Source organism: Gossypium hirsutum, chromosome A05 (assembly GCF_007990345.1).
Source record: "Gossypium hirsutum isolate 1008001.06 chromosome A05, Gossypium_hirsutum_v2.1, whole genome shotgun sequence".
Lineage (NCBI taxonomy): Eukaryota > Viridiplantae > Streptophyta > Magnoliopsida > Malvales > Malvaceae > Gossypium > Gossypium hirsutum.
Genome location: NC_053428.1, coordinates 27758681 through 27783242, shown reverse-complemented (window position 1 = coordinate 27783242; position 24562 = coordinate 27758681). Strand labels below are relative to the sequence as shown.

The following is a 24562-nucleotide window of genomic DNA, read 5'->3' as shown; positions in this document are numbered from 1 at the left end:
CACTAATTATTAATAGGAACTATGAATAACAATACTACAAATATATAGTTCATATAATAAATAAATCTATTACAAACTAATACACAAATATTATGTCAACAAAGTAATCTTAAAAAAAGAAAAAAAAAGGAGGACAAATTGATAGTAAATACAGCATTTGAATAATTCAGAAATAAACTAGAGATGCATCAACTTAATCAAATTGCTTAAATTAGCATCACTGATGCACAAAAAGTTAAGTCTTAGATGGTTTATCCTTCTCCTCCTCATCTCGAATCTATCACCATCACTATAATCTATCATGATAAAGCCTTCCGATAATAGTTCCTAATAGACTCAACAGCATCCTTATATTGACAAACATCACATATACATCACAACATACTAAAAATTAAAAGTAAAATAAAACGACCTTTACTTTCAAAGAGAACATAGTGAACAAAACAAAAACCACTAAAAATGTACACATAATTGAATCACATAATTGGATCATGAAACTGTGGACAAAATAAAACCATGGAAATGTAGATTAAATTTAAAAATAAAATAAAACTATAAAAGAATAGTTGGAGAAATTGTGACTAGCAACCAGTACGAAAGCTAGCACCACTGTCGACAAAGCGAAAATTTAATTTGAACAAGTTGATTCACTTGACTCTTGGATTAAACCATGTTTAGCTCAAAAACATTACATTAAGTGGACAGCATGATGTTACTAATAATGCCTAATATTTGATAATATAAGGTTAATCCCAATACCACATTTTTCATGGATAATATTAGGTTCCACTTGAATGTGAATTTTATATCAATTTTACCTTTTATTTTGTATAATTTTAATAAAATTAGGCTATTTCGAGTTCTTAATAAGTTTGTTTTCAAATAGTTTATGAGTTTTTTTTATTTTTTATTGATTATTAAATTTTAATGTTAATGTTAATTTTCCTTATATTTTATTTTTCTTAAATTCAAATTAACAGAACTATGTTGTTGGAAGTCTAATGATTGATTTAAACTTGTGGTGAGAGATGACTAAGGTCAAATATCGAGGATGTTAACTTCAATGAAAAAACTTCGAGTAACTTGTCATTAAAGTCACGACACCAAGCCCCAAAGTCACGACACCAAGCCCCGAGATCAAAACTCTAAGGCAATTGTTGAAGTGAAGGAGCTCAGTGACACTATCATTAAGGTTGCGACACCAAGTGCCCCCAAGCTAAGTCCATGTCAATTGCCACGGATATCACAACACCAAAGCCTATGTGTTGGTGTTGTGACATTGAAATCTGAAGAGTAGAGGCTGAACATTTTTCTTCCCATATTTTTAGATTATGTTTCTTTTTCTTTTTAAATTAGATTTCCCTTTTCTTTTTAGAATAGATTTTATTTTTTGTTACTTTATTTTTTCTTTATTGCTGAAGGCTTTTGTAAATGGAGATGAATCAAACTTTCGGATGCCATTAATTCCACATAATGAGGATTTCTTACCCTTACTTTTAAATTGTGAAAATCAATTGTTTGATGAAATGTCTATTCAGGTGTTGAGTTTTATTATTTGCCGATATTGTTTTTTAGTTAATTGATAAATTATTTGTTAGATTAAGTTAATATTTATGCTTGATTCTTTGGTTGTTCTTTTATATTAAAATGCTTCATATGCTAGAATTGACACCTCTGGTGTGAAATCTAGATAAACGAGACCAAAAAAAATTTAATCATTAGATAATTCGATATTATTGTGTCGAATAGTAAGACTAAGAAGATATCTATATGCCTAGGTGAGATCCAGAAGACAGCTTAAGTAATATTTCTTAGTCTAAGATGAAACCAAAAGGAAATCTTAAACTAAATGTGACAAACAATATAATTAGTATAGGTTTATTAGCTCAGTCGGTGATTAATGAATTAATTGACATTCGCTTTAATCATTTACGTTGTTTAAAAAAGAAATTTTAGCTCAAATTATTTAATTGATAATTTAATTTTGTTTATAAATAATTTATATTTAAATTTACACTAATAATTTTCAACTGGATTAGATTAGTAATTGACATTTTAGGTTTGTGAATTGAAAGTTTGATAAGAAATCCTAAGCGTCGCTCCAACCCTTTCTTCCTGTTTCTCGTTTTAAACGGTCAACCACCTGTCATCGATGGTTGATCGTCCTTCTCCTTGTTCTCTCTGTTTTTTTTTTCATTCTCTCGGTTTAATAACCCCTTTTGGGGGCTTTATCTAAGCATTCGTGGCTTTTTTCTCTTCTCTCGAGCGGACCTATGTTAAGGAGGGACCAGTGCGGTGTTCTGATGTCGGTATTCCACTTCTGGTGAGAGTTTTGCTGCAACTCCCAGTTTGTGGATGGGTGGCAATGCCAAAAGCCTCAAGATGTTTTCCTTATTTATCTATTTTTGCCAGATCCAAGATCTCCGACGATTCAGTCACTGTTTGGGTGCTGTTCTGGGTTAGGTGTCGCCAATGGCTGATTTCGGTCGGTTTGGGGTGTCTTCGAGCCTCTGCTCTCTTAAGGTGTCTTCTGATGGGTGATTGAGGGCACTCAGCTCTGTCTTGTGCTTCACTATTTTTCTCCCTCTTTGTAAGCAAGATCCTTAGTGAAACCGGAGACGCTCGGTAATGGGGATCATACACACTAATGTTATTATTAGTGGCTGCTGCCAATGTGAATGGTGATGCTTCCTCCTCTTTTTCTGCCTTTAGAGGGTTGACCGCTAATGTTTCAGGATCTTGGTTGTTGAGAACCATTGTATGCGGCTAAAAGCCAATGTTTGCTTGGTCTACAATGACTGTGTCTATGGTTGTAATTTGTACTGAGCTTACCAATGTTTCTGGGATCTTTTATATTGTTGTTACAATAAACGATATCATCCTTTGAAAAAAAAATTAATTGATTTAGTCGTATGATGTTTATAATATATGAAATAAAAGATTAAAAGTTCAAATTTTATCATTTTATTAAAAAAAACTGATTTTTTTTGTAAAATGTTTTCATTTTTAATTATTTTCTATTGGATCATTAATCTCCCAGTTCTGGGTATATACAATATACCACAGGACCAGATGATTCTTGAAGAGAAGAGAAAAGAAGAATGATTAGTATTTTCCTGGTTTTAGGGTTAGATAACAGACTCTGAAAAGAGAAGAAAGAAGATCAATTGACTAAAGAAGGCAGTTAATAATATTATGTACATCTATAGTTTCAGAAATACCTGATTCAATACCCAACTTCTTAATTCTATATTCATCCATAAGGTCATTACATTTTTACCTGTTAGGTACCCCCCACTATATATCTTGCTTAGGCTTCCTGCTTAATTCTGAGTAGTGACCACCCATTTCCTGCAAAATCTCCTTCCACAAGCTTTCTGACCAACTGTCAGATGAATCTCCGAATATCAGATTCGGGCTACATGCAGCCACATGCCAATAATCTGATTCGATTTCCTCTCTCAACTGATCCAGCTGCCATCCTGCATACCCCACGAAGAACTTGAAATCCTCTGACTTGAGTGTTCCTCTCTTCACCAGCTCTGCAGCTTCGTCCAAACTATTTCGAGCACCGAAACAGAGGCCAGGAATCACCTCTTCGAACCCACCAATCTTCGACTTTTTTCCCACTTTTAAAAGAAACATACTCGCTTCAAGAGGCCCCCCAAAGTGCAGGGAACAGTCAGCAAAAGTAGTGGCTAATTCATTATTATTGGGTTTCATGTGTTTGATCTTCTTGTGAAGTGGGCGGTTGATAACAACCCCAAATGGCCCTTCTTGTGGATGTCTGGTTCCAGATCTGAGAAGGAGAACCACCGTGCGTTCAAAGGTGCGAACTCCATCAAGCTTCTCAGTGGCAAGAAGAACACAGCCAGTCTCCGGCACTGAAAGTGGGTGAGCCCATTTCGGGCCAAGAGGTTTTGACACATGAGGTGTCCCACCTTGAGCAACGGAATCTGTCTTTTCCACCTGTTAAAAATTTACATAAAAGTTGAAATGTCTCTATAGAGCAATAATTCCAAATTTTCTGCACATCGCTTGCAATGCTTGTCATGTTCCTAAAAGGTCAATTGACATTGAAAAAAACTAAAAATAACCCTACAATTAAGCATACAGGTTTTGCTTCCAAATGCAGCATATCCAAGGCAGAAAATGATAAAAAAAGCAATAGAGTTCTACTAATATGACCAGATTCAGCTTCAAGTTTACAAAATTAGACATCTATATCAACTCGGACTTGGATGTTAGTGTCAAATACGGGATTCTTTCCAACAACGGTATAGTCAATTTTTCTTCCATGTATTTGAGGGATCCTTTGAGTCATATCCTCATACAGTCATACCAAGGTGTCAGATACGAATTCCAAACACAGGTATTTCAATGAAAATGAAGAGTAAGAACAACATAATAACTAATCTAATTAATACGCTATATGAAATCGTAATGGTTATTCTCTAGTAATGTCTAACTAATGAGAAGAACCATAAAATGAAAGTTATTGACATTGGACCTTCGGCTATCTTGTGAATCCAAGAAGAAAACAGTATAATAAACTGAATATAAAGAAGAAGACAGAACTATTGAAATAGCCAACACACAACTGAATCTGAGCAAGATCCCTCAATATTGGAGAAGCATCAGTTACATAGAAGAAAAACATCACCTGGTAGTTGTTATATAGCATTGCTCTGAACTCTCTCCAGTTTGTGTTTACATCAAGGAACTTCTGAGAAGCATCGCCATTAGATTTATTGCTGTCTGAAGAATTATTTCTTCTTGAACTGTCCCGGTCAGGAATAGATTGATCACCATTTCCTGGATAAATTACCACAAACATTCAATAACTATGTAAAAATTCAAATTGCAAGAACTCTGAAATGCCAATTTATGTATTGGTATGTTACACCAAGTAATAATAACAAGATGAAACAAGGAAACAAAGAGGAATGAGGGACCAATAAATTATATAAGGCTAAAATTAAAGGAAAAGTTGCAGTGAGAGTATTCACCAAATCTAAATGAATTTAGGCAATGATCTCTTGGCCTAGCCACATGAGGCTTGTGAGACATAAAAGCATGGTTCAAACCCTGATAACCCCCACACCCACCTTTAAATCACCATACCCCCCCCCCAACCAAAAAAAAAGAAAAAGAAAATCTAAATGAACTAATGCTTATTTTAGATATAGAACAAGATGGGGAAAAAAGAATAGATACATGAGCTTCCTTCCAACCAAACATAGTGTACGAAAAGAACAGATTTGTACGTCCTTATTAATACTTACCATTCTTTAAAAAGTGAAACAACAAACAGTTGAAATCACATTTGGAAGGACTTGAGAAAAAGCTTCAACAGTTGGACTAAAATAACTTAAATTTTAATACAATAACATTACCGGTGGCAATAACAAATATTTCATAGAATAGAACAAACTGAAATCCCAATAAACAATTCCACAATTAAGACTAGTATATCAAATCAGTAATCTTTATGAGTTTAACATTGTTCCATAAGTTTCAAAATAACACCTTACTTTCCCTTCCCCTCACTCACTCCAATCCAATCCAAACATAGGGTAATCCAATATTTGAACTAATCATCCTTAATCACGTTCAAGAATTCAACAAGAAGTAGCTTCAAGAACCCAAACATATAAATTACAAATTACACAGAGCTAATGACTGAAATTTCCTTTTTCAAAAAAAGAAAGTCAAAAGCCATGATTCTTCCTAAATTTGCATGAGAAGAAAAGAAAGGCATACCAGAAGAAGGGGATGATGAATTATCGTGATTATTGTTCTTAGCCATAGACGTAACGGTGAAAGAACGAATGGAAGATGAAGGGAGGCATGTTCTTGAAACCCCGATCGAAAGAACTCCGAAGTTGGAAACCTTACAAGAATTGGGTCTTTCAGGAATCGAATTCCTCTTCAACAACAAAGAAGCAGAAGCAGGAGGATTCCCAGGGTTTGCGTTCTTCAAGTGGACAGCCCACAGATCCATTTTTTTTCTCAAAAGTCAGTCAGCCACTTGATCTTCTTTTGCTTTCTTTCTTTCCAAACAACAGTCCCGTTTGGAAGAAAGAAAAGGAGAAATCAGGATGATGAGAGAAAACCTTGAACAGATTATATGGATTTGATTATCAATAGAAATGTTATGAAAAGAAACTAGACACACAATACAGCTAGGGAACTGAAAATGACTCTTTGCTACTCGAATAGAGTGAGAATATGCTTCGCTTTTATTTTTACCTTTATTTTCAGATCTCTTTTTCCGATTCAGTTTTCTTCTCCGCTTAAATTATAAATATGCTTTATTCTATTTCTTTTTATGACTAAACTATATTTTATTAATTACATTATCTAATTATTTTTAACGCACCATAATTTTAACTAAAATATTCAAAGAATATTAATCGTAAATATATTTATTTTATTATTTATCAAACAACTTTCTTAATGGAAAATTCAAGAATTCGTCAAAAAAATCATTAGAACACAATTTTTGACACATAATTATTTTATGTGCTTTAGACATTATTGAAAATCTCATCCATTAGTTACTAATGGTGAGTTTAAATGAGCGGCACGTTTACTTGCGATTAGTGTAAAAATAGCGGTGGCGGTGATATTAGATACGATAGCTTGAGACAAAAAGTAAATTAAATGCACCGCACCCCATAGCCCATTCAAACCCACCTAAGTTTTCAATCGAACTCAACATTAATTATTTTACACAAAATATATAGAAAAGAATTAGAAAAAAATTGTATTTTAGGCACTATCATTAAAAATTATTTTCATTTTGGTTACTATCATCGATTCAATATTATTATACACTTATTTTAGTTACCCAATTTTAATAATTTGTCATTTTAGTCACTTATTTTTTTAATATTTTTTATTTTTTAATTGATTTTAACCGTTTCTGAAATGGAGGGTTTTATAGGGAAACTCCAATTTTAGAAGAAAAACTATTTTATCTTTTTAGTTTTCTTTATTTTTTTTCTATTTTAGAAATAATTTAAATGTTTTTCCAATAAAAAGGGAAACTTTGGGAGTTATTGAAAATTATTTGAGTTTTTATATGAAAATTTGGGGGTTTTATAGGAAAAATTATTTTTATTTTACTTTTTTTAGAATTAATTTAGTTTTAGAATTAATTTACTTTTTTAATATTTTAGTACTTTTTCTGGTAAAAAAGTTGAAAAAAAACGAGTTTTTTTTATACATTATTTGAGTTTTTACATCAAAATCTTATTTTTTTATAAGAAATTGAGTTATAGAGATAAACTTAAATTTCATATTCGTAACTGAATAATTCAATTCATTAAAAATTAAGTTTTTTTTATTTTTTTAAAAAAAATTTTAAAAAACGTTTATTTGTAAATGAATATATTTAGATACAGTTTATCTAAATTTCTTAGCATATCAAATTTGAATATTTTGCAAAACCTAAGTGATAAAAATCATTGATGTATGTCAAAGACACAAGTTTGAATCGCTTTGTGATCATTTTTATTTTTATTTATTCGATCAGTTTAAGGATGCTGCAGTGTTTTCAAAAATAGATCTCAGATCTGGGTATTATTAGTTAAAGGTAAAGGAATGTGATGTGCCGAAAACAACTTTTAGAACTCGGTATGGTCATTATGAGTTCTTAGTTATGTCATTCGGTTTGACAAATGCTCTTGCTGCTTTTATGGATTTAATGAATCGAATTTTCCAGTCTTACCTAGATAGATTTGTGGTTGTGTTTATTGACGATATACTGATCTATTCAAAGACAGAATCCGAGCATGCTCAGCACTTGAGAATTGTACTACAGATATTAAGGGAAAAATAGTTATATGCAAAATTTAGTAAATGTGAATTTTGGCTTCATGAAGTGGGATTCTTGGGTCACATTGTGTCAGTTGATGGTATACAGGTAGATCCGAGTAAGGTGTCTGCGGTGATTAATTGGAAAACTCCAAAGAATGTTACGGAAGTGCGAAGTTTCCTTGGATTAGCTGGTTACTATCGTCGATTTGTGAAAGATTTTTCACTGATTGCTTCACCGATAACTAAATTATTACAGAAGAATGTTGAGTTTGTATGGTCTGATGAGTGCCAACGAAGTTTTGATCAATTAAAGAAAATGTTGACAAAGGCTCCGGTGTTAACTCAGCCTGAATCAGGTGTGCCATATGTAGTATATAGTGATGCGTCTCTGAATGGTTTAGGTTGTGTATTGATGCAGTTAGGAAGAGTTGTAGCATATGCTTCTCGACAGTTGAAACCACATGAGAGGAACTACCCTACACATGATCTTGAATTAGCTGCCATAGTATTTGCTTTAAAAATTTGGAGACACTACCTATATGGAGAGAAATGTTATGTGTATACAGGCCATAAAAGTTTGAAATATTTAATGTCGCAGAAAGAGCTGAATTTGAGACAGAGGCAATGGTTAGAGCTGTTGAAAGATTACGCTCTTATCATTGATTATCATCCGGGTAAGGCAAATGTAGTGGCAGATGCACTTAGTCGAAAATCATCATTATTTGCTCTTCGGGCGTTAAATGCTCATTTGTCTGTTAATGAAAATGGTTCTATATTAGTTTAATTAAAGACAAAACCAGTATTCTTTCAACGAATTCGGGAATTGCAAGATGAAGATCCGAAGTTGGTGTTGAAACGACAAATGGTTCGGGATAATTTGAACTTAGATTACTCTATTGATAATAGTGGTATGTTATACCATCGTAATAGAATTTGTGTCCCGAATAATCTAGAATTGAATAAGGATATCTTATCAGAGGCTCATAGTAGTATGTACTCGATTCATCCGGGTAGTACGAAGATGTATTGTGATTTGAAAAATATGTATTGGTGGCCTGGTATGAAATGAGAAATTTGTGAATTTGTGGCAAAATGTTTAATCTGTCAACAGGTAAAAGCTGAACATCAAGTGCCTACAGGTTTGTTACAACCCGTAATGATTCCAGAATGGAAGTGGGAACATGTGACGATGGATTTTGTATCTGGATTACCAGTGACTCCGAAGAAAAAAGATTCGATTTGGGTGATAGTAGACAGATTAACTAAATCGGCGCATTTTATTCCGGTCAGAACAGACTTTTCACTTGATAAGTTAGCGGAATTATATGTGTCAGAAATTGTGAGATTACATGGGGTGCCGACATCAATTATTTCTGATCGAGATCCGAGGTTTACTTCGAGATTTTGGAATAAACTACAGGAAGCTTTAGGTACTAAGTCAAAATTTAGTACAGCTTTTCACCCTCAGACGGATGGACAATCAGAGCGAGTGATTCAGATTTTGGAAGATATGTTAAGGTGCTGTATACTTGAGTTCAGTGGCAGCTGGGAAAGGTACTTACCTTTAGCTGAATTTGCTTATAATAACAGTTGTCAAGCTAGTATCAAAATGGCACCGTTTGAAGCTCTGTATGGAAGGAAGTGCAGAACCCCATTGTATTGGTCAGAATTAAGTGAATCGAAATTAGTCGGAGTGGATTTAATTCGGGAAACTGAAGAGAAAGTTCAGATTATTCGAGAAAGTTTGAAAGCTGCTTCCGATCGTCAAAAGTCGTATGCAGATTTGAAAAGAAGAGATATAGAGTTCAATGTGGGTGATCGTGTGTTCTTGAAAGTTTCTCCGTGGAAGAAAGTTTTACGGTTTGGTAGAAAAGGAAAGCTTAGTCCACGATTTATCGGACCATACGAAATCATTGAGAGGATCGGTCCGGTAGCTTATAGATTGGCCTTGCCTCTAGAACTTGAGAAGATCCATAATGTATTTCATGTATCTATGTTGAAACGATATAGATCAGACCCTTCACATGTGATTCCTCATACTGAGATAGAGCTATAATCAGATATGACTTATTTGGAGGAACCAGTGGAAATATTAGCTCGGGAAGTTAAAGAACTACGGAATAAACGAGTACCGTTAGTAAAAGTGTTATGGCATCGACATGGATTGGAGGAGGCAACTTGGGAAACGGAAGAATCTATGAGATCACAATATCCGCATTTATTTTCAGGTACGAAATTTCGAGGACGAAATTTCCTAGGGGGGAGAGTTGTAACGGCTTAATTTTCAGTGGTGTCGAAAATGGTGATTTGAGATCACTAAATCCGACAAATAAGATTGAACAAGATAGTAATTTAATATTTATGAGTCAAGTAAGAATTTAGAAGAATTTGTGAAATGGTGAAATTAGTGAATTAAAAGAATTTATTAGGTCAAACGGGTCAAAAACGAGGTATCGAGACCTCGAATTTGAAAATCAAGCTATAAATATTTTTATAAATATTTATGAAGTTTCATTTAGCTAGTATTAAAGTTTGGTTGAGAAATTTTAACGATTAGGTAGTCAATTAAATAAAAAGAACTAAATTGTAATAAAAATAAATTTTGCTAAAAGGATTAAATAGCTCAAGTGTTAAAAGAAGGAAGATTTAAAGGGAAATTAAGCCTAAAAGTGAATAGGCTGGACGGCAAAGGCAAGAAAATCAGCAGAAAAATAAGGGAAATAAGGGTAAAATTGGAAATTTTACAACTTTAACATATAAAATAAGAATAAAATTGAAGAATCTAGAGATCTCTTCATATTTTATCAGCCAAAACGCCATAGAAGGTCTGGAGAAAGCTGGTTTTTCATATTTTACATCATGTGAGTTTAATTCTTGCTTTTTCTTGATAATTTTTATGTTTTTATGACTTTTACAATTAGGTCCACTTATAGAATTCATTAGTTTTTTATTTTATGGGTGAAATTGGAAGTTACCCTGGATGGATAATGGAATTTTATGATGAATTATTATGAAATTTAAGTTCTAATTTTCATATTAAGGTGGTTTTATTAAGTGATTTTGATAATGATATTTAGGACCTAATTGTGAAAAAGTTGTGAATTGAAGGTTTCTGTTGAAATTCAGAATAGAAAAGATTTTGAAATAGTTTATAATGATAAAATAAAGTGTTAATTGAGAAAAATTAGTTCAATTGATGGGTGAATTGAGCAGGGACTAAATTGTGAAAACTGTAAATTTTGGGGTAAAAGTACAATTTCGAAATTTGAACAGCATAAATTGTGAAGTGAAATAGAAATCAAATAAATGCTAATGAGTAGAAATATTTTATATTATAGATCAAGAATCCAAAGAAGAACGAGGAAAAGAAAAAGTTGCGGAATAGTCCCTAAATTTCAATATCTTCTACAAATTAGTCCAGGTAAGTTCATATGGCAAAGTTTAATGTTTTGATATGAAAATCTTATGATTGTTAAAGTATTTCATTGTTGATGAATACTATCAATTTGCATTAATTAATAAATAATGTGTAACTAAAAGTACAAATTAGTAGGAACAATGGATTTGAGTGCTTCTATTCTGTGACCCTGATGAATTGACGAAAAATATGTGATAAGTGCGCCCGTTTAAGACCATAGCTGGGCTATGGCATCGGTGCAATGTGATAATGTGACTCCGTATAAGACCATAGCTGGGCTATGGCATCGGTATAATGTGATAATGTGATTCCGTATAAGACCATGTCTGGGATATGTCTTCGGTATGATATGTGAACCGTGTAAGACCATGGCAAGGCTATGGCTTCGGTGTGTGATGCGTAACAATGTGAAAGTCCATAGTTTACTATGGCAATGTGATAATGAAGCACTCAATTCCCTTATTGTTCCCTAATTTGACAATGAAGTAAATGAGAAATGGGCCTAAGGGAGTTAAATTGTGAGTAGCCATATGGAAATTATTCCAATGAGTTATTAATGAAATTGTGATTTGGAGGATGAAATAGTTAAACTAATAGATATATGATTGTGTACAATATTTGATATGATTTGTGTTTTTATGCCTATGAGCTTACTAAGCTTCAATAAGCTTACTTGTGTGTGTTTGATAATTTCTTTTGTAGATTGAATTAAAGAGAAGTTGGTAGATCGGATCAACACAACAGGGCACACTATTCAGATCAATTCCGGTAGTTTTTGTTTTATGTTTAAAGATTTATATGGCATGTATAGAGTTTGAATGAATTGAAGTAAAGATGTTATAAACTAGTTAACAATATTTGTACTAAAACAGTTTTTGGTAAGTAGCAGTAGTTTGACTTTGAAAAATCACTAAAAATAGTAGAAATGGAATTAAATAATGAATAAGTTATAGAATCGAATCTTGATGAGTCTATTTTCATATGGAAGAAGCAAAACAGGTATATGAGCTATATTTTATGAGATGTTTAAATTTTTGTGAAACAGGGCCAGAGCGATTTCTGGATCCCCTGTTCTGACTTTGGAAATTCACCATAAATTTTAAAAAGATAATTAGAAGTCATACTTTATATGTACAGATTCCTTATTGAGTCTAGTTTTATTAGAGACAAACGGTATAGTCATTGAAGCTCTGTACAGAGAGATATCTGATTCGAAATACACAGAGATCAGAGTAGTCAAACCCTGAAACAGGGGAGATTTTAACTAATAAACTGTACTAATTGGCTTGACCAAAAATTCTAGAAAAAAATTGGTAAGTAGATATATGAGTATAAATTCGGGGAAAATTTACGGATTTGGATTTCGAGTTTTATAACTCGAGATATGAATTATTTAGCAACTATGACGCAGTTGGACAGCTTGTCTGAAAAGTATGATATAAATTATCTGAATTTGGTTAAGTGCTCAAATAAGTTTAGTAGTGCCTTGTGCTCGACTCCGGCAACGGTCTCGGGTAAGGGGCGTTACACTTTTTCTGAAGAAGTTTAAGGCTTTTTTAATACATTTTAAAAGTTAAAGTACTTAATTGAATGAAAAAATTTAATTACTTTTTTAAAAAATTTTGAAGATTTTTCTGTACTTTATTGCAACACTCATTTTCAGTAGTTTTTCTGATAGTCTAGGCAGTAGGCTCTCTGTTGGCTAATCTTCGGGAGCTTGGGGAGAAAGTTTTTTTCGAAACACAATTTGAAAGTATCATCATCAATGAAAAAGGGTTCGTTGTCTATGTAATTTTCTATGGATTGGTGTCTGCGTATAGTGATACTGTTTTGGTAGGATTTACTACTCTCTATTAATGTGCACATCTGGAGATTTAAAAAAAAAAAAACAGAATCAGGGACTCCATTTCTAAGATACGGAGAAGAAAAAAAATGTTTTGAAATAATTAAAAAGAGTTACTTAAAGTTTTAATCAAAAGTAATAAAAATGTCGCATATCTTCATTTAATTAGTTAATGTGTCACGTTAGTAATATATATAAAAATTAATAAATTTTTTAATGTGCCGTGGCTGCTATTAAATCATTTATAACCATTGAAATAATAGAAAATATTTACTGCACATTAAAATTTATGGATTTCATAAATATGATTAATAAGTTGACAAGTGTCTCGTGCGCTGTAATAAAATATTAAAAAGTAAATATTTAAAAAAAACACATTAATAAATTTTTAAATTACTTGCAAAATTAAAAAGAATACATTGCTAATATATTAAATATTAACCCACGGAAATTTAAAATGCCAAACGGTTTAAAAAATAAAAATATTTATTATTACATCAATTAATAGAGATTATTATCTTGAATAAAAATTAAAAACATTATTACCTTTATTACCTCAATTAATTGTGAATAATTTAACTAAAAAATTTAAGTTTCATCAACTTTTAATATAGACATAATGATTTATTTCATCATTCAATTTTTTGAAAAATTTATTTGTCACTTATTTTAATATGCTAAACTCCATTTTAATATATTTTATACATTTTTATTTTAATATGTAAAATTTACTATTGTATATATTACTTAGTGTATGTTATTTTTAAACATACATTTGTATTTTAAATTTGTGTTTTTCACATACATACAAGTGTGATAAAATTTAGGGTTTTTAATCTAATTAAAAAAAATCATAATTAAGATATATGAAGTTGTTTATACAATTAAAACATATATGTTTTTTTTTTACAAAGATGATTCAAATCTAGATGATTCTTAGGGAATGTGAACACTCAAGCAATAGGCCATAACACGAGATTCAAACAGACATATTGTTAGAATCAATCCGATTAAGCAATAAGTAAAAAAAATAGCGGAATGAATTGAGAAATTGAACACACAAATTTAACGTAGAAAATCCCTTCCAAAGGGGATAAAAAACCACGGGCAAAGATAATTTTACTATAAAGGCAAAAGAACGAAGAGTACAAAAGATGGAGATAAAACTAAACCCCGAAAAGCCGAAAACAAAGAACCCTCAAAACGTAAACACAAAATTCTCTAAATGTGTTATGAGTTATAATATCTAATGAGTGTTTTTTCTAAGGTTGTAAAAGAGCCTATTTATAGGCTAAATTCATAGGTCAAATAATAATAAAATAATTTAAACTAATCAGTATTTGATTGAGACAAATAAACAAAATTTAACTGAAAGATTATTTCTCAAATTTGACTGAAAATATGAGTCATATTTAACAAATCTCCACCTTAACTCATATTTCCACAACTTCATCTTTGCCAAAGCCCTCCACGAGCCTATCTTGAACTATGCAGGGAGTTAACTGAGTTGAATTTGTGCTTAGAAATTGTAAGACTTCTAGCCTTCGACTTGTACACGGCCAAATCAAAACTAACCCGGGTTTGATTTTCACGAAAACAGTGCCCTAACTTTTCAAAACCTGCATCCAAAAGAGAACCTCTTTTCAACGAAACTGTTATACATTTTTCCCTCCTATGACCAAGTTGCCTCCACTCCAAACGAGTTGACTTCGACTCTGTAAAGGACGAGGGACTCTCGATTTCATCGGTCACTGTAGAACCTTCCAGAATATAAAGACTGCCGGTTCTTTTACCTTTTAACAAAACGAGAGCTCCACAAGATATTTTAATGCTGCTCGACTCGATGTTAATTCTGCATTCTTGTAAGTCTAAAATACTCAAGGAGATGAGATTCTTTCGTAAATCAGGTACATACCTGACATTTGAGAGTGTCTTAATCGTCCCGTCATGTATCTAGTTTTAACAGTACCAATACCAATTACCTTACTAGATGAACCGTTTCCCATGCGCATAACTCCACCTTCAACTGAACTATATGTGAAGAACCATTCTCTATTGGGACACATGTGGTCCAGGATCCACTCGGACGTGAGCTTGGAGTTATTGCTCGTTGACACTAACAAGAAATCATCACCGTTTTCATTGGCCAAATTAGTACCAACTACATCTTCCTCGTTACTCTCAGCAACTCTTTTATTTCGTAGTTTATAATAATCTGTTTTGTCGTGACCTAACTTTTTACAATAGCGACACCTTTTGTCTCGTTTTTTTGATGCTACCAAAACAGAAGCTTGCCTATCTGTCTTGGTATCCAAATGAAACTCATTTTCGAGTTTGTCATTACTTAACAAATGACCCTTCACATCTTCGAACGAGAGTTTGTCTCTGCCATAAATCAGGGTCTCCTTGAAAGACTTGTATGAAGGGGGGTAAAGAGCACAATAATACATAGCCTGATCTTCATCGTCAATATAAACCTCAACATTCTTTAAATCATTTAAAAGAGTAATGAATTGTCTGATGTGATCTCTAAGAAGCTCACCTTCGTTCATGCGAAACGTAAATAGACGTTGTTTCAACACTAAATGGTTAGCCAAAGACTTAGTCGCATAAAGAGTTTCTAACCTTTTCCATAAAGCGGATAAGGTTTTCTCCATCAATACCTCCTGCAATACCGTATTCGCGAGGCACAACTAGATTGTAGACAAAGTCTTTTCATCAAGCTCTTCTCATTCTATTTTATTTAGATTCTCAGGCTTTTTTCCAGTAATAACTTTTTTTAAGCCGGATTGAACTAGAATTGCCATCATCCGAACTTGCCACAGATTGAAATTTGTCGCACCATCGAACTTCTCAATTTCAAGCCTTGTTGTTGCCATTTCTAAATGAACTGATATATGAAAATTGAACTAGCTCTGATACAACTTGTTAGGATCGACTGAATTAAGCAACAAGTAAAAAAAATAGTGGAATAAATTGAGAAATTGAACACACAAATTTAATGTGAAAAAACCCTTCCAAAGAGGATAAACAATCACGGGCAAAGATAATTTTACTATAATAGCAAAAGAACGAAAAGTACAAAAGATGAAGACAAAACTAAACCCCGAAAAACCGAAAACAAAGAACCCTCAAAACGTAAACACAAAATTCTCTAAATGTGTTATGAGTTCTAATATCTAATGTGTGTTTTTTCTAAGGGTATAAAAGAGCCTATTTATAGGCTAAATTCATAGGTCAAATAATAATAAAATAATCTAAACTAATTAGTGTTTGATTGAAACAAATAAACAGAGTTTAACTGAAAGATTATTTCTCAAATTTGACTGAAAATAGGAGTCATATTTAACACATATTTTATATTCTTATAAGTTAAGATTTATAATTAAAATATGTAAAATAATTATAAAATTTTAAAAAATATTTTTTTGGAAGAATGCACCAAACAAGTCTAATAGAGAAGAAAAATACAAACAAATATTAATTGCAGAAAAAATTTAGAAATAAATTAGAGATACATCACCCTGATCAATTTGTCAAAAATTGTGCCTTAACTCGCAATGATTAGATTAACCTGTTCAACTACTAAACCATTGGTAGAGCCTTATTGCATTAGTAATGCACATGATATCAAATCTCAAATGATTTATCTTCTTTATCATCATCTCGAAATCCAATTTTGTGAGCATCGTTACACTTCTCTATTATTATAATAGCATTGTAATGGTGTTTGTAAAATTAAAGAACACCGTAAAAAGGGTTGTCATTGTTAGAGATAGATGCAGTAATCGTCAAGAATAAAATTTGATTTTTAAAAGTTGAGCGATTAGATTGTTGTTTCTCTAAGACAAAACTAAGGGGAGTTGATAGGAACTTCGGTTCTTTAAAATGAAAGATTTTATTATTAATTCTTTTATAAATTATAAAATTTTAAATTAATATATGATAAAGTTACACTTTAATTAATTTAATAATTTAAAAGTTATAAAGATATCAACTTTAAAATGATAAAAATATACAATTTAATTATGATTATTAAAAATTCTCTCATCTTATTGATATTAGTAATTTATTAAATATATCAAAGGACGAATTTTATATAAATCTTCTCTCAATCCAATCTAAAATTTTGTAATTAAGAGAAGTACCAATTCGTCCATTCCAAATTCAATTATTAAAAGAAAAACAGACCGTGGGTGGTGCGGAATATTTTTCTGCATAGAGGTGCGTGGGTGAATGCGTCCATGTCTGAGCGCCGCACTATGCATGGGAGCGCGTGACCTTGGTACTCACTCCACTATGGCCCCGGAATTTGCTAATCATCCTCATCATAATCGTACGTGACTCAGCAAATCACCATCTTTACGCCAGCTTACTCTAATCATCTCTTTATCTCCGTTACGCCAATTATCGATTCTTTATAAGCCCATCCCATCTTCACATTTTGAGACTGGGACTGTTCATACAAGGTACGCAAGCAACGAAACCTGCCCATTGCTTCTGTCCATGTCCAATTCCCCTGTTTCTTACTCAATAACCTAAAGCTTTTAAGTTTCTTCTTCATCTTCAAGTTTAAGGTACAGATGCTACTGCTTTCTTTTTTCTAGGAAAACCCATCCTCTTTAATCTTTCATTGGTTATGAATCTCTTGTTATTTGATTAAATCCTCATCCTCATCATCGATGATCACAATCAATGTTTTTCACAACTTTTTTTGCAGACATGTCGAGCTCAGGGGTAGTGCGAAGAGGAATTCATTATTTGCAAAAGCTAAAAGCCGCGAATATACCTTCTGATTTGATAGAAAAGGGCCAAAATCGTGTTATCGATGCTTCTCTTACCCTTATTCGGGAGAGGGCAAAGCTCAAGGTTTTTTATTTATTTAAGTTAAACTGATTGTTTTTTTCCATTCCATTTTAAGGCTTTTGAAATTTATAATAATAATTTTGTTACTAGGGAGAACTTGTGCGTGCTCTGGGCGGTGCTTTAGCATCAACATCACTGCTTGGAGTTCCTTTAGGACATAATTCATCGTTTCTTCAAGGACCCGCTTTTGCTCCTCCTCGTATTCGGGAGGCTATCTGGTGTGGCAGCACTAACTCAGCCACTGAAGAAGGTCGCTCTTCATCTTCCTTTCAATAATGGATGTTATTATATATCCTTGGCATGACAGATATCTTTTTTTTTCTTGATTGTTGGTAGTGACATGTTGCTCTGGACTCTGGTATGGGTATGTGGTTGACACGGATATGTTTAGTTTTTTTCTGAAAGTTTTTCAACGTATTTTGATGGTTTTGGAGGGTGATATCCCCTATATACTCATGTCTGGGTATGCATTTACAGGAGATCTTCAAGAAAAATAAATGAAAAGTCAGAACAACATTGGTACTGACTCCTATCTCTTCACTTGATTTGGATGTTTCCATCTGACATTATGACATGAATGTCTGATGTCAGAAAGTTTTAATCATTTTGTTCCGACTCTTCATTTTTCTTGAATTACTGGTGCCCAACATATTTTCAGACATGATTGTGAGGTTATTCTCCTCTTAGTACATGGTAAAACTTGAAAAGTTAAACATATTCATGTCCCACACATAGCCGTATCTGACCCTTACTTCAGAATCCAAGTAATATAGGTTTCCACTACTCTTTTCATCATTGTAATGGATTTGGTTGACATTTGTAATCTAAAATATAAGCAGTTCCAGAACTAACTTGTTAATAATATTCTCAATCCGTGTTCCTTGGTCCTGCAGGCAAGGAACTAAATGATCCACGGGTGCTAACTGATGTTGGTGATGTCCCTGTCCAAGAAATACGTGATTGTGGTGTAGATGATGATAGATTGATGAGTGCCATAAGTGAATCTGTCAAGCTAGTAATGGAGGAGGTGAGTTGTTGTTTAGCTTCTTTCTTCTTAATTATCTATTATTAATTATGATGATTGTTGTTGTGTTTGACTGGTTACGTATATAGGTCTTGATTTATACCCAATTCGAACTCCCGAACTTTGTGCCTGAAACAACTTGTGATCATCTATGTGTTGAAATAGCTTGAATCTTGCTTTCAATTAGTTTTTTGGTTTAGCTTCTTTCATCTGAATTACTATGGATTAATTGTGATAGTAGTTGTTGTGTTGGACTACATACAAAAATAGGTCTTCATTTATACACAAATCAAACTCCAGAACTTTGTCCCGGAAACAATCTTGTGATCGTGTTGTACTAGGTTAAATCTTGCTTTCCACTAGTCTTTCAGTTTAGCTTCTTTGTTCAGAATTTCTTTGACTGATTATGATTATTGTTGTTATGTTGAAGTTGAACTGCTTTCGATTTACACACAATCTGAACTGCTTATTTTTGTCCTGGAAACAATCTTATGATCATCTATTTGTTGAAATAGGTTGAATCTTGCTCTTCACTAATTTTTTGGTTAGCTTCTTTCTTCAGTACTATGATTCGTTATGAGGATAATTGTTGTGGTGGTCTGCTTGCATAAACAGTTCTTGATTTATACACAAATAGAACTGCTGAAAACTTTGTTCCAAAAACAATCTTGTGATCATCTATGTGTCGAAATAGGTTGAATCTTGCTTTCCACTAGTTTTTTTGGTTTAAACTCTTTATTCAGAATTATGTTGACCGATTAATATGCTTGTTATTGTGTTGAACTGCTTGCATAACTAGATCTTTGATAATTTGATTTATACAGAATCCGAACTGCTGAACTTTTTTCTGGAAACAATCTCATCATTATCTATGTGTCGAAATAGGTCGAATCTTGCTTTTCCACTAGTTTTCCGGTTGTCCTCTTTAGAAGTCTTTGATCTGTTAAATATTTCTCACCTGAGCTTTTTTGCGAGCGAGGGAAGATCATTGGTGTTGTGGTAGCCATTTATCATGATGCTAGTTTCAACTTTTCTTATGTCCATACTTTGCAGGATCCGTTACGCCCATTAGTTTTAGGCGGTGACCACTCGATATCCTTTCCTGTTGTAAGAGCGGTCTCTGAGAAGCTTGGTGGACCTGTTGATATACTTCATTTAGATGCCCATCCTGATATTTACGATTGTTTTGAAGGAAATTAGTATTCACATGCATCTTCTTTTGCTCGAATTATGGAGGGTGGTTATGCTAGGCGGCTTTTGCAGGTAAACTTAAAAATGTCTGTTAAGTTTTCTTGAAGTATTTTATATACATATTATCACCAAAATGCAGGAAAGGGATGATGTATCTTTTTTCTTTTTGCAATCTAATTGACTGAGGGTGCTATTATGGTAGGTCGGTATCAGATCGATAACAACTGAAGGGCGCGAACAAGGAAAAAGGTTCGGAGTGGAGCAATACGAAATGCGAACATTTTCAAAAGACTGTCATTTCTTGGAAAACCTGGTCCCTCTCATTCTTTTCCTCTTTTCCTTAGTGATATATTGCAGGAAATGGTTTTCCAGAATTTTAAAATAGATTGTTTTAGAATCGGAAACTAAAAAAGCTGTTGTTTGGTTTGATGGAAAGTGAAAGAAAATTAGAATCTGAGACTAATAATGCATAATGTACTTTGACAGAAACTAGGGGAAGGAGTAAAGGGTGTGTATATTTCAGTAGATGTGGACTGTCTTGATCCAGCCTTTGCACCAGGGGTATCTCACATCGAACCGGGGGGCCTTTCCTTTCGTGATGTTCTCAATATCCTACACAATCTTGAAGGAAATCTGGTTGCTGCCGATGTAGTAGAGTTCAATCCACAACGTGACACCGTCGACGGAATGACCGCAATGGTTGCTGCTAAGCTTGTAAGAGAACTGGCTGCTAAGATGTCAAAATGATAAGTTGTCTTAAATTTCTATGTTTAGGTCTTTGGATGTTTCATTTCTATTTACCTTAAACTTATGACAATGCTACTAGCAATCTTATAGCTAAATAAGATTTATATTGTTTAGACTCTTCCTTTTTTTCTGAAATATTCAAGAGATGAGATGGAAAAAAAAATATCTTATAATGAAACCAATTTATACATTTACTATTCAACACATATTCGAGTTCAAGAAAGATAAGATTAAGATCAGACATGACTGATGAAAGGATTTTATTCTTATAATATTGATACTGTAAGGGTGAATTTAAAAATTAATTTAAAATTCAAGTGGTAATATGCAATTAGAAGACAAGCATTGTCAATACAGAACCAAGAAAAAAAACCCACCTCAGATTATTCAAATTTAACTTTTCTCCAAACTCCAACTTCTCTAGAAGAAAGAAACCAAAATGGAGGTATTTGAAGAAGAAAAAAAATCTCCTAGAAGCAAAATTTGACATTTTGGGAAAAAAATTGTCCTAACAATAAAAAAGGTGCAAAAATATCCATTAGATACAGTCTGAATCAAGGATTAGAATCAAGGAAGAAGATGATTTTAAATATTTATTCTTAATAGAGGATGAACCTACTAATCAATCCCTATGCGCCATTCAAAGCTTTTTTTGAATAAAAATTCATATAGTTCTTTAGATGATTTATTTGAAGGAATTTACATATTCCAGGCTAAAATCCAAGCCCAAAAGAAGGTTGTAACATCCCACCCAGCGACGCCTAATATTTGGAAGTGAGAATTTTGGAATGAGTTCTGAAATAGGTAAAATGATGGATTCATTTAAGAAAAAGTTTATGAGTATGTCTTCAGTCAAAATCTTGAAAGTTTGAAATATAGTCAATAAGAATAAGGCTTAAGCAGATAGTTTTAAGATTGTCCAACAATAGGATTGGATTAAGTATAAGTTATGTTTAAGCGTGTTTGTAATTCCTTAGTCTGATGTATTATGGAGGAGCAAACTTATGGCTAAGTTAAGTACGACGATTCGCAGAGGGTATAAGTCTCTAAATTAGGCGAGATGTAAATATAGTCATATAGTGTACGCCATAAGAAATTATGCTATACAAAGATAGGCGTTTACATTAATGAATAAGAAAGAAAAGTTTCAAGTTACATTTGTAAAAAGTACGTAACATTTGAGATTCGGATCCGATAGATCGAGTCGGGTTGAGGGCATTACAGAGGTAGATTCAAATATTTTATCAGTGGTGCCAATTCCTCATATCCCTATCAACATCTACATGGACAAGTATAGCAAGCCCATTACTGTGATAGCCATTATAGATATTAAAGCAGCAGAAACCAACATGAACTCAAAGGTTTTCCTAACAGAATGGTTGAAGCCGTTTGAAAGAATTTTTAATTCGGTTGTAGATCAACCATTCAGTATCAAGATCCAAATTCCCAAGAGAAGATATTGTTATAGGCTTTGATTTATACACCAAAGCCCAACATTTGAGAATTCTACTTGATGGAATCTGATTTAAGATGTTTAAATTCCCAAGTTGTTTGTTATTTAGTTAGAAAAACTCCAATAGATTGGTCAGGAGCTTAAAGATGAAGCTTGTGCAAACTCACATTCTGAATTTTTATCCAAATGTGAAAAGCCATTATGGAAGAATCCAAATTTCTTCACCACACTTCCTTTCAAAAGAAATGGAGATATCTATATCACAAATGCAAGCCATATAGGAATAAATCTTGATCATTAAAAGCTAGTAGAACAATAATGCAAAGAGCTTCAACTACAAGGGTTGATTGAACCCTCAAACTTTCAATAGGCATGTAAAGCATTCTATGTCAATAAAAAAGTAGAGCAAGCTAGAGGGTAACTCAGATTGGTGATCAACTATTAGCCACTTAATCATTTTCTTTAGGATGATAAATTTTCATTACTCAATCGAAACTTATTGTTTTCCAATCTAGCCACGCAAAGCTGGATTTTGGCAATTGGAAACAGAGCTAGCAGAGAGGCCTAAGATACATTTCTGCATACCAAATTAGCATTATCAGTGGACAATAATGCCTTTTGGTTTGAAAACAGCTCTATCATTATTCTAAAAGTCCATGATCAAGATTTTCTAGCCCTTCATAGATACTGCATTGATATATATATATATATATATTAATGACATCCTTTTGTATAATTCAAATGAACAAGCCCATATTACTCTTATGAATTAGTTCAAGTAGTTGGTCCTTCAATATGGAATTATTCTATCATCAAGAAATATGCAAACACACAAATCCGAGATAGAATTCTTGAGCATGAACAATAGAGAAAAAATATCAACTTGGTCCCCCATATTGCACAAGAATTATTGACATTTCATGATGAAAATATGGCAAAGAAGCAGATCTAACAATTTCTAGGGATTGTCAATTATCTTAAGAGATTTTGTTCCAAAAATTTCTAAGTAAACCAATCCTTTGAGGAAGATGTTGAAAAAAAGATCTCCTCCATAGAAAGAAGTTCAAATAAGAGTAGTCTAAAAGCTTAATTAAGATCTCCAAGATTTTCCACCATTACAAATTCTTGCTGATGGAAAAAGAATTCTTTAGACAGATGCTAGCGACAAATCAACCTTCCAAATCAACATCGTAGACCTTCTATCCATTGCTGCAGTATCTTTGCCATAACAACCTTAGTTATTTATTTATTTGTTGGCATATTGTTCACGTAATTATTCTCATCATTGCCATCACATATTTTTTACTCTTACTTTGCCATAGCATTTTCACATGTCAGTCTGTATACAATTCACACTCATCCTTATTATTTTAATCTATACTGCATATTAACTCAGTTTTGACATGACATTAATCATTATCATAATTTGATCATTTCTATACCTAATCCGATCCTTGTGGAGACGATCTCACTTATCACTTTATTATTTGATTCGACGTGTATACTTGCACAACTCACATATCATATTCACACGAGACACTTATCAACAAGGAATAATGACAGTGATAAAGCACTACAGAGAAAGTATTCTAGATCTATCAGAATGGTCTTAAGATTACCCATGGTATGATAACATTTGTGACTAAACCCTAAACCATTAAAAACAAATATTTGATGACTCAACTAAAAAGATCACTCAAATAGAGATAGTCACATAACTAAATCAGATATTGAGAATCAAATAGAAAAGATGAAAATTAGAGCATACAAGGCTAAGCAGAAAAAAGAATGGAGAGCAATAGAGCTCAACCTCACCTAAGATGAAAGTAGTGGTTATGAAGGCACAGACTAATCTCTTTTGTCAAAAATCTTCATTGTTTGTATTGTTTGTCAGGAATCCTATTGTTTGCTTTGGTGTAACAAAAATCTTATCTGAGTTTGTTGTTTCTAATCATCAAGTTTTATAAATAAAAGGAAGCTATAAGTTTGAAGACAAATCTCAACCATCAATAAAATTCTAGTGTGTTTTCAAAAAATTGTCTTTCTAAGTTTTCTCTTTCTTACTTATTTGAATTATCTATTTAAATAAAGAGTTGATATGAATCATCAGTGAATTTTAGAATATGCTCTTTATTTATGGATCAGCTTAAAAACTCAAATAATTGTTAAAGATATAATTTTATAATAAAATTAATT

At 32.6% G+C, this 24562-nt stretch overlaps 1 protein-coding gene, 1 long non-coding RNA gene and 1 pseudogene across 2 annotated transcripts; 1 reads left to right on the top strand and 2 right to left on the bottom strand.

The window, feature by feature from the left end:
- Positions 1 to 3149: 3149 nt before the first annotated feature.
- On the bottom strand, positions 3150 to 6337 carry LOC107957641 (uncharacterized). The gene is made up of 4 exons (XM_041112108.1): positions 6253 to 6337; positions 5764 to 6116; positions 4664 to 4815; positions 3150 to 3969 (listed from the first exon to the last, which is right to left on the bottom strand). The coding sequence occupies exons 2-4, from the start codon at positions 6002 to 6004 to the stop codon at positions 3298 to 3300; spliced, it is 1065 nt and encodes a 354-aa protein (XP_040968042.1). The 5' UTR covers positions 6005 to 6116; positions 6253 to 6337; the 3' UTR covers positions 3150 to 3297.
- A 10940-nt stretch (positions 6338 to 17277) lies between these two features.
- On the top strand, positions 17278 to 21026 carry LOC107957642 (arginase 1, mitochondrial-like; annotated as a pseudogene).
- A 989-nt stretch (positions 21027 to 22015) lies between these two features.
- Positions 22016 to 24413, bottom strand: LOC107961243 (uncharacterized). The gene is made up of 2 exons (XR_001701231.2): positions 24182 to 24413; positions 22016 to 22192 (listed from the first exon to the last, which is right to left on the bottom strand). It is a non-coding gene; the product is annotated as an uncharacterized lncRNA (long non-coding RNA).
- Positions 24414 to 24562: the final 149 nt, after the last annotated feature.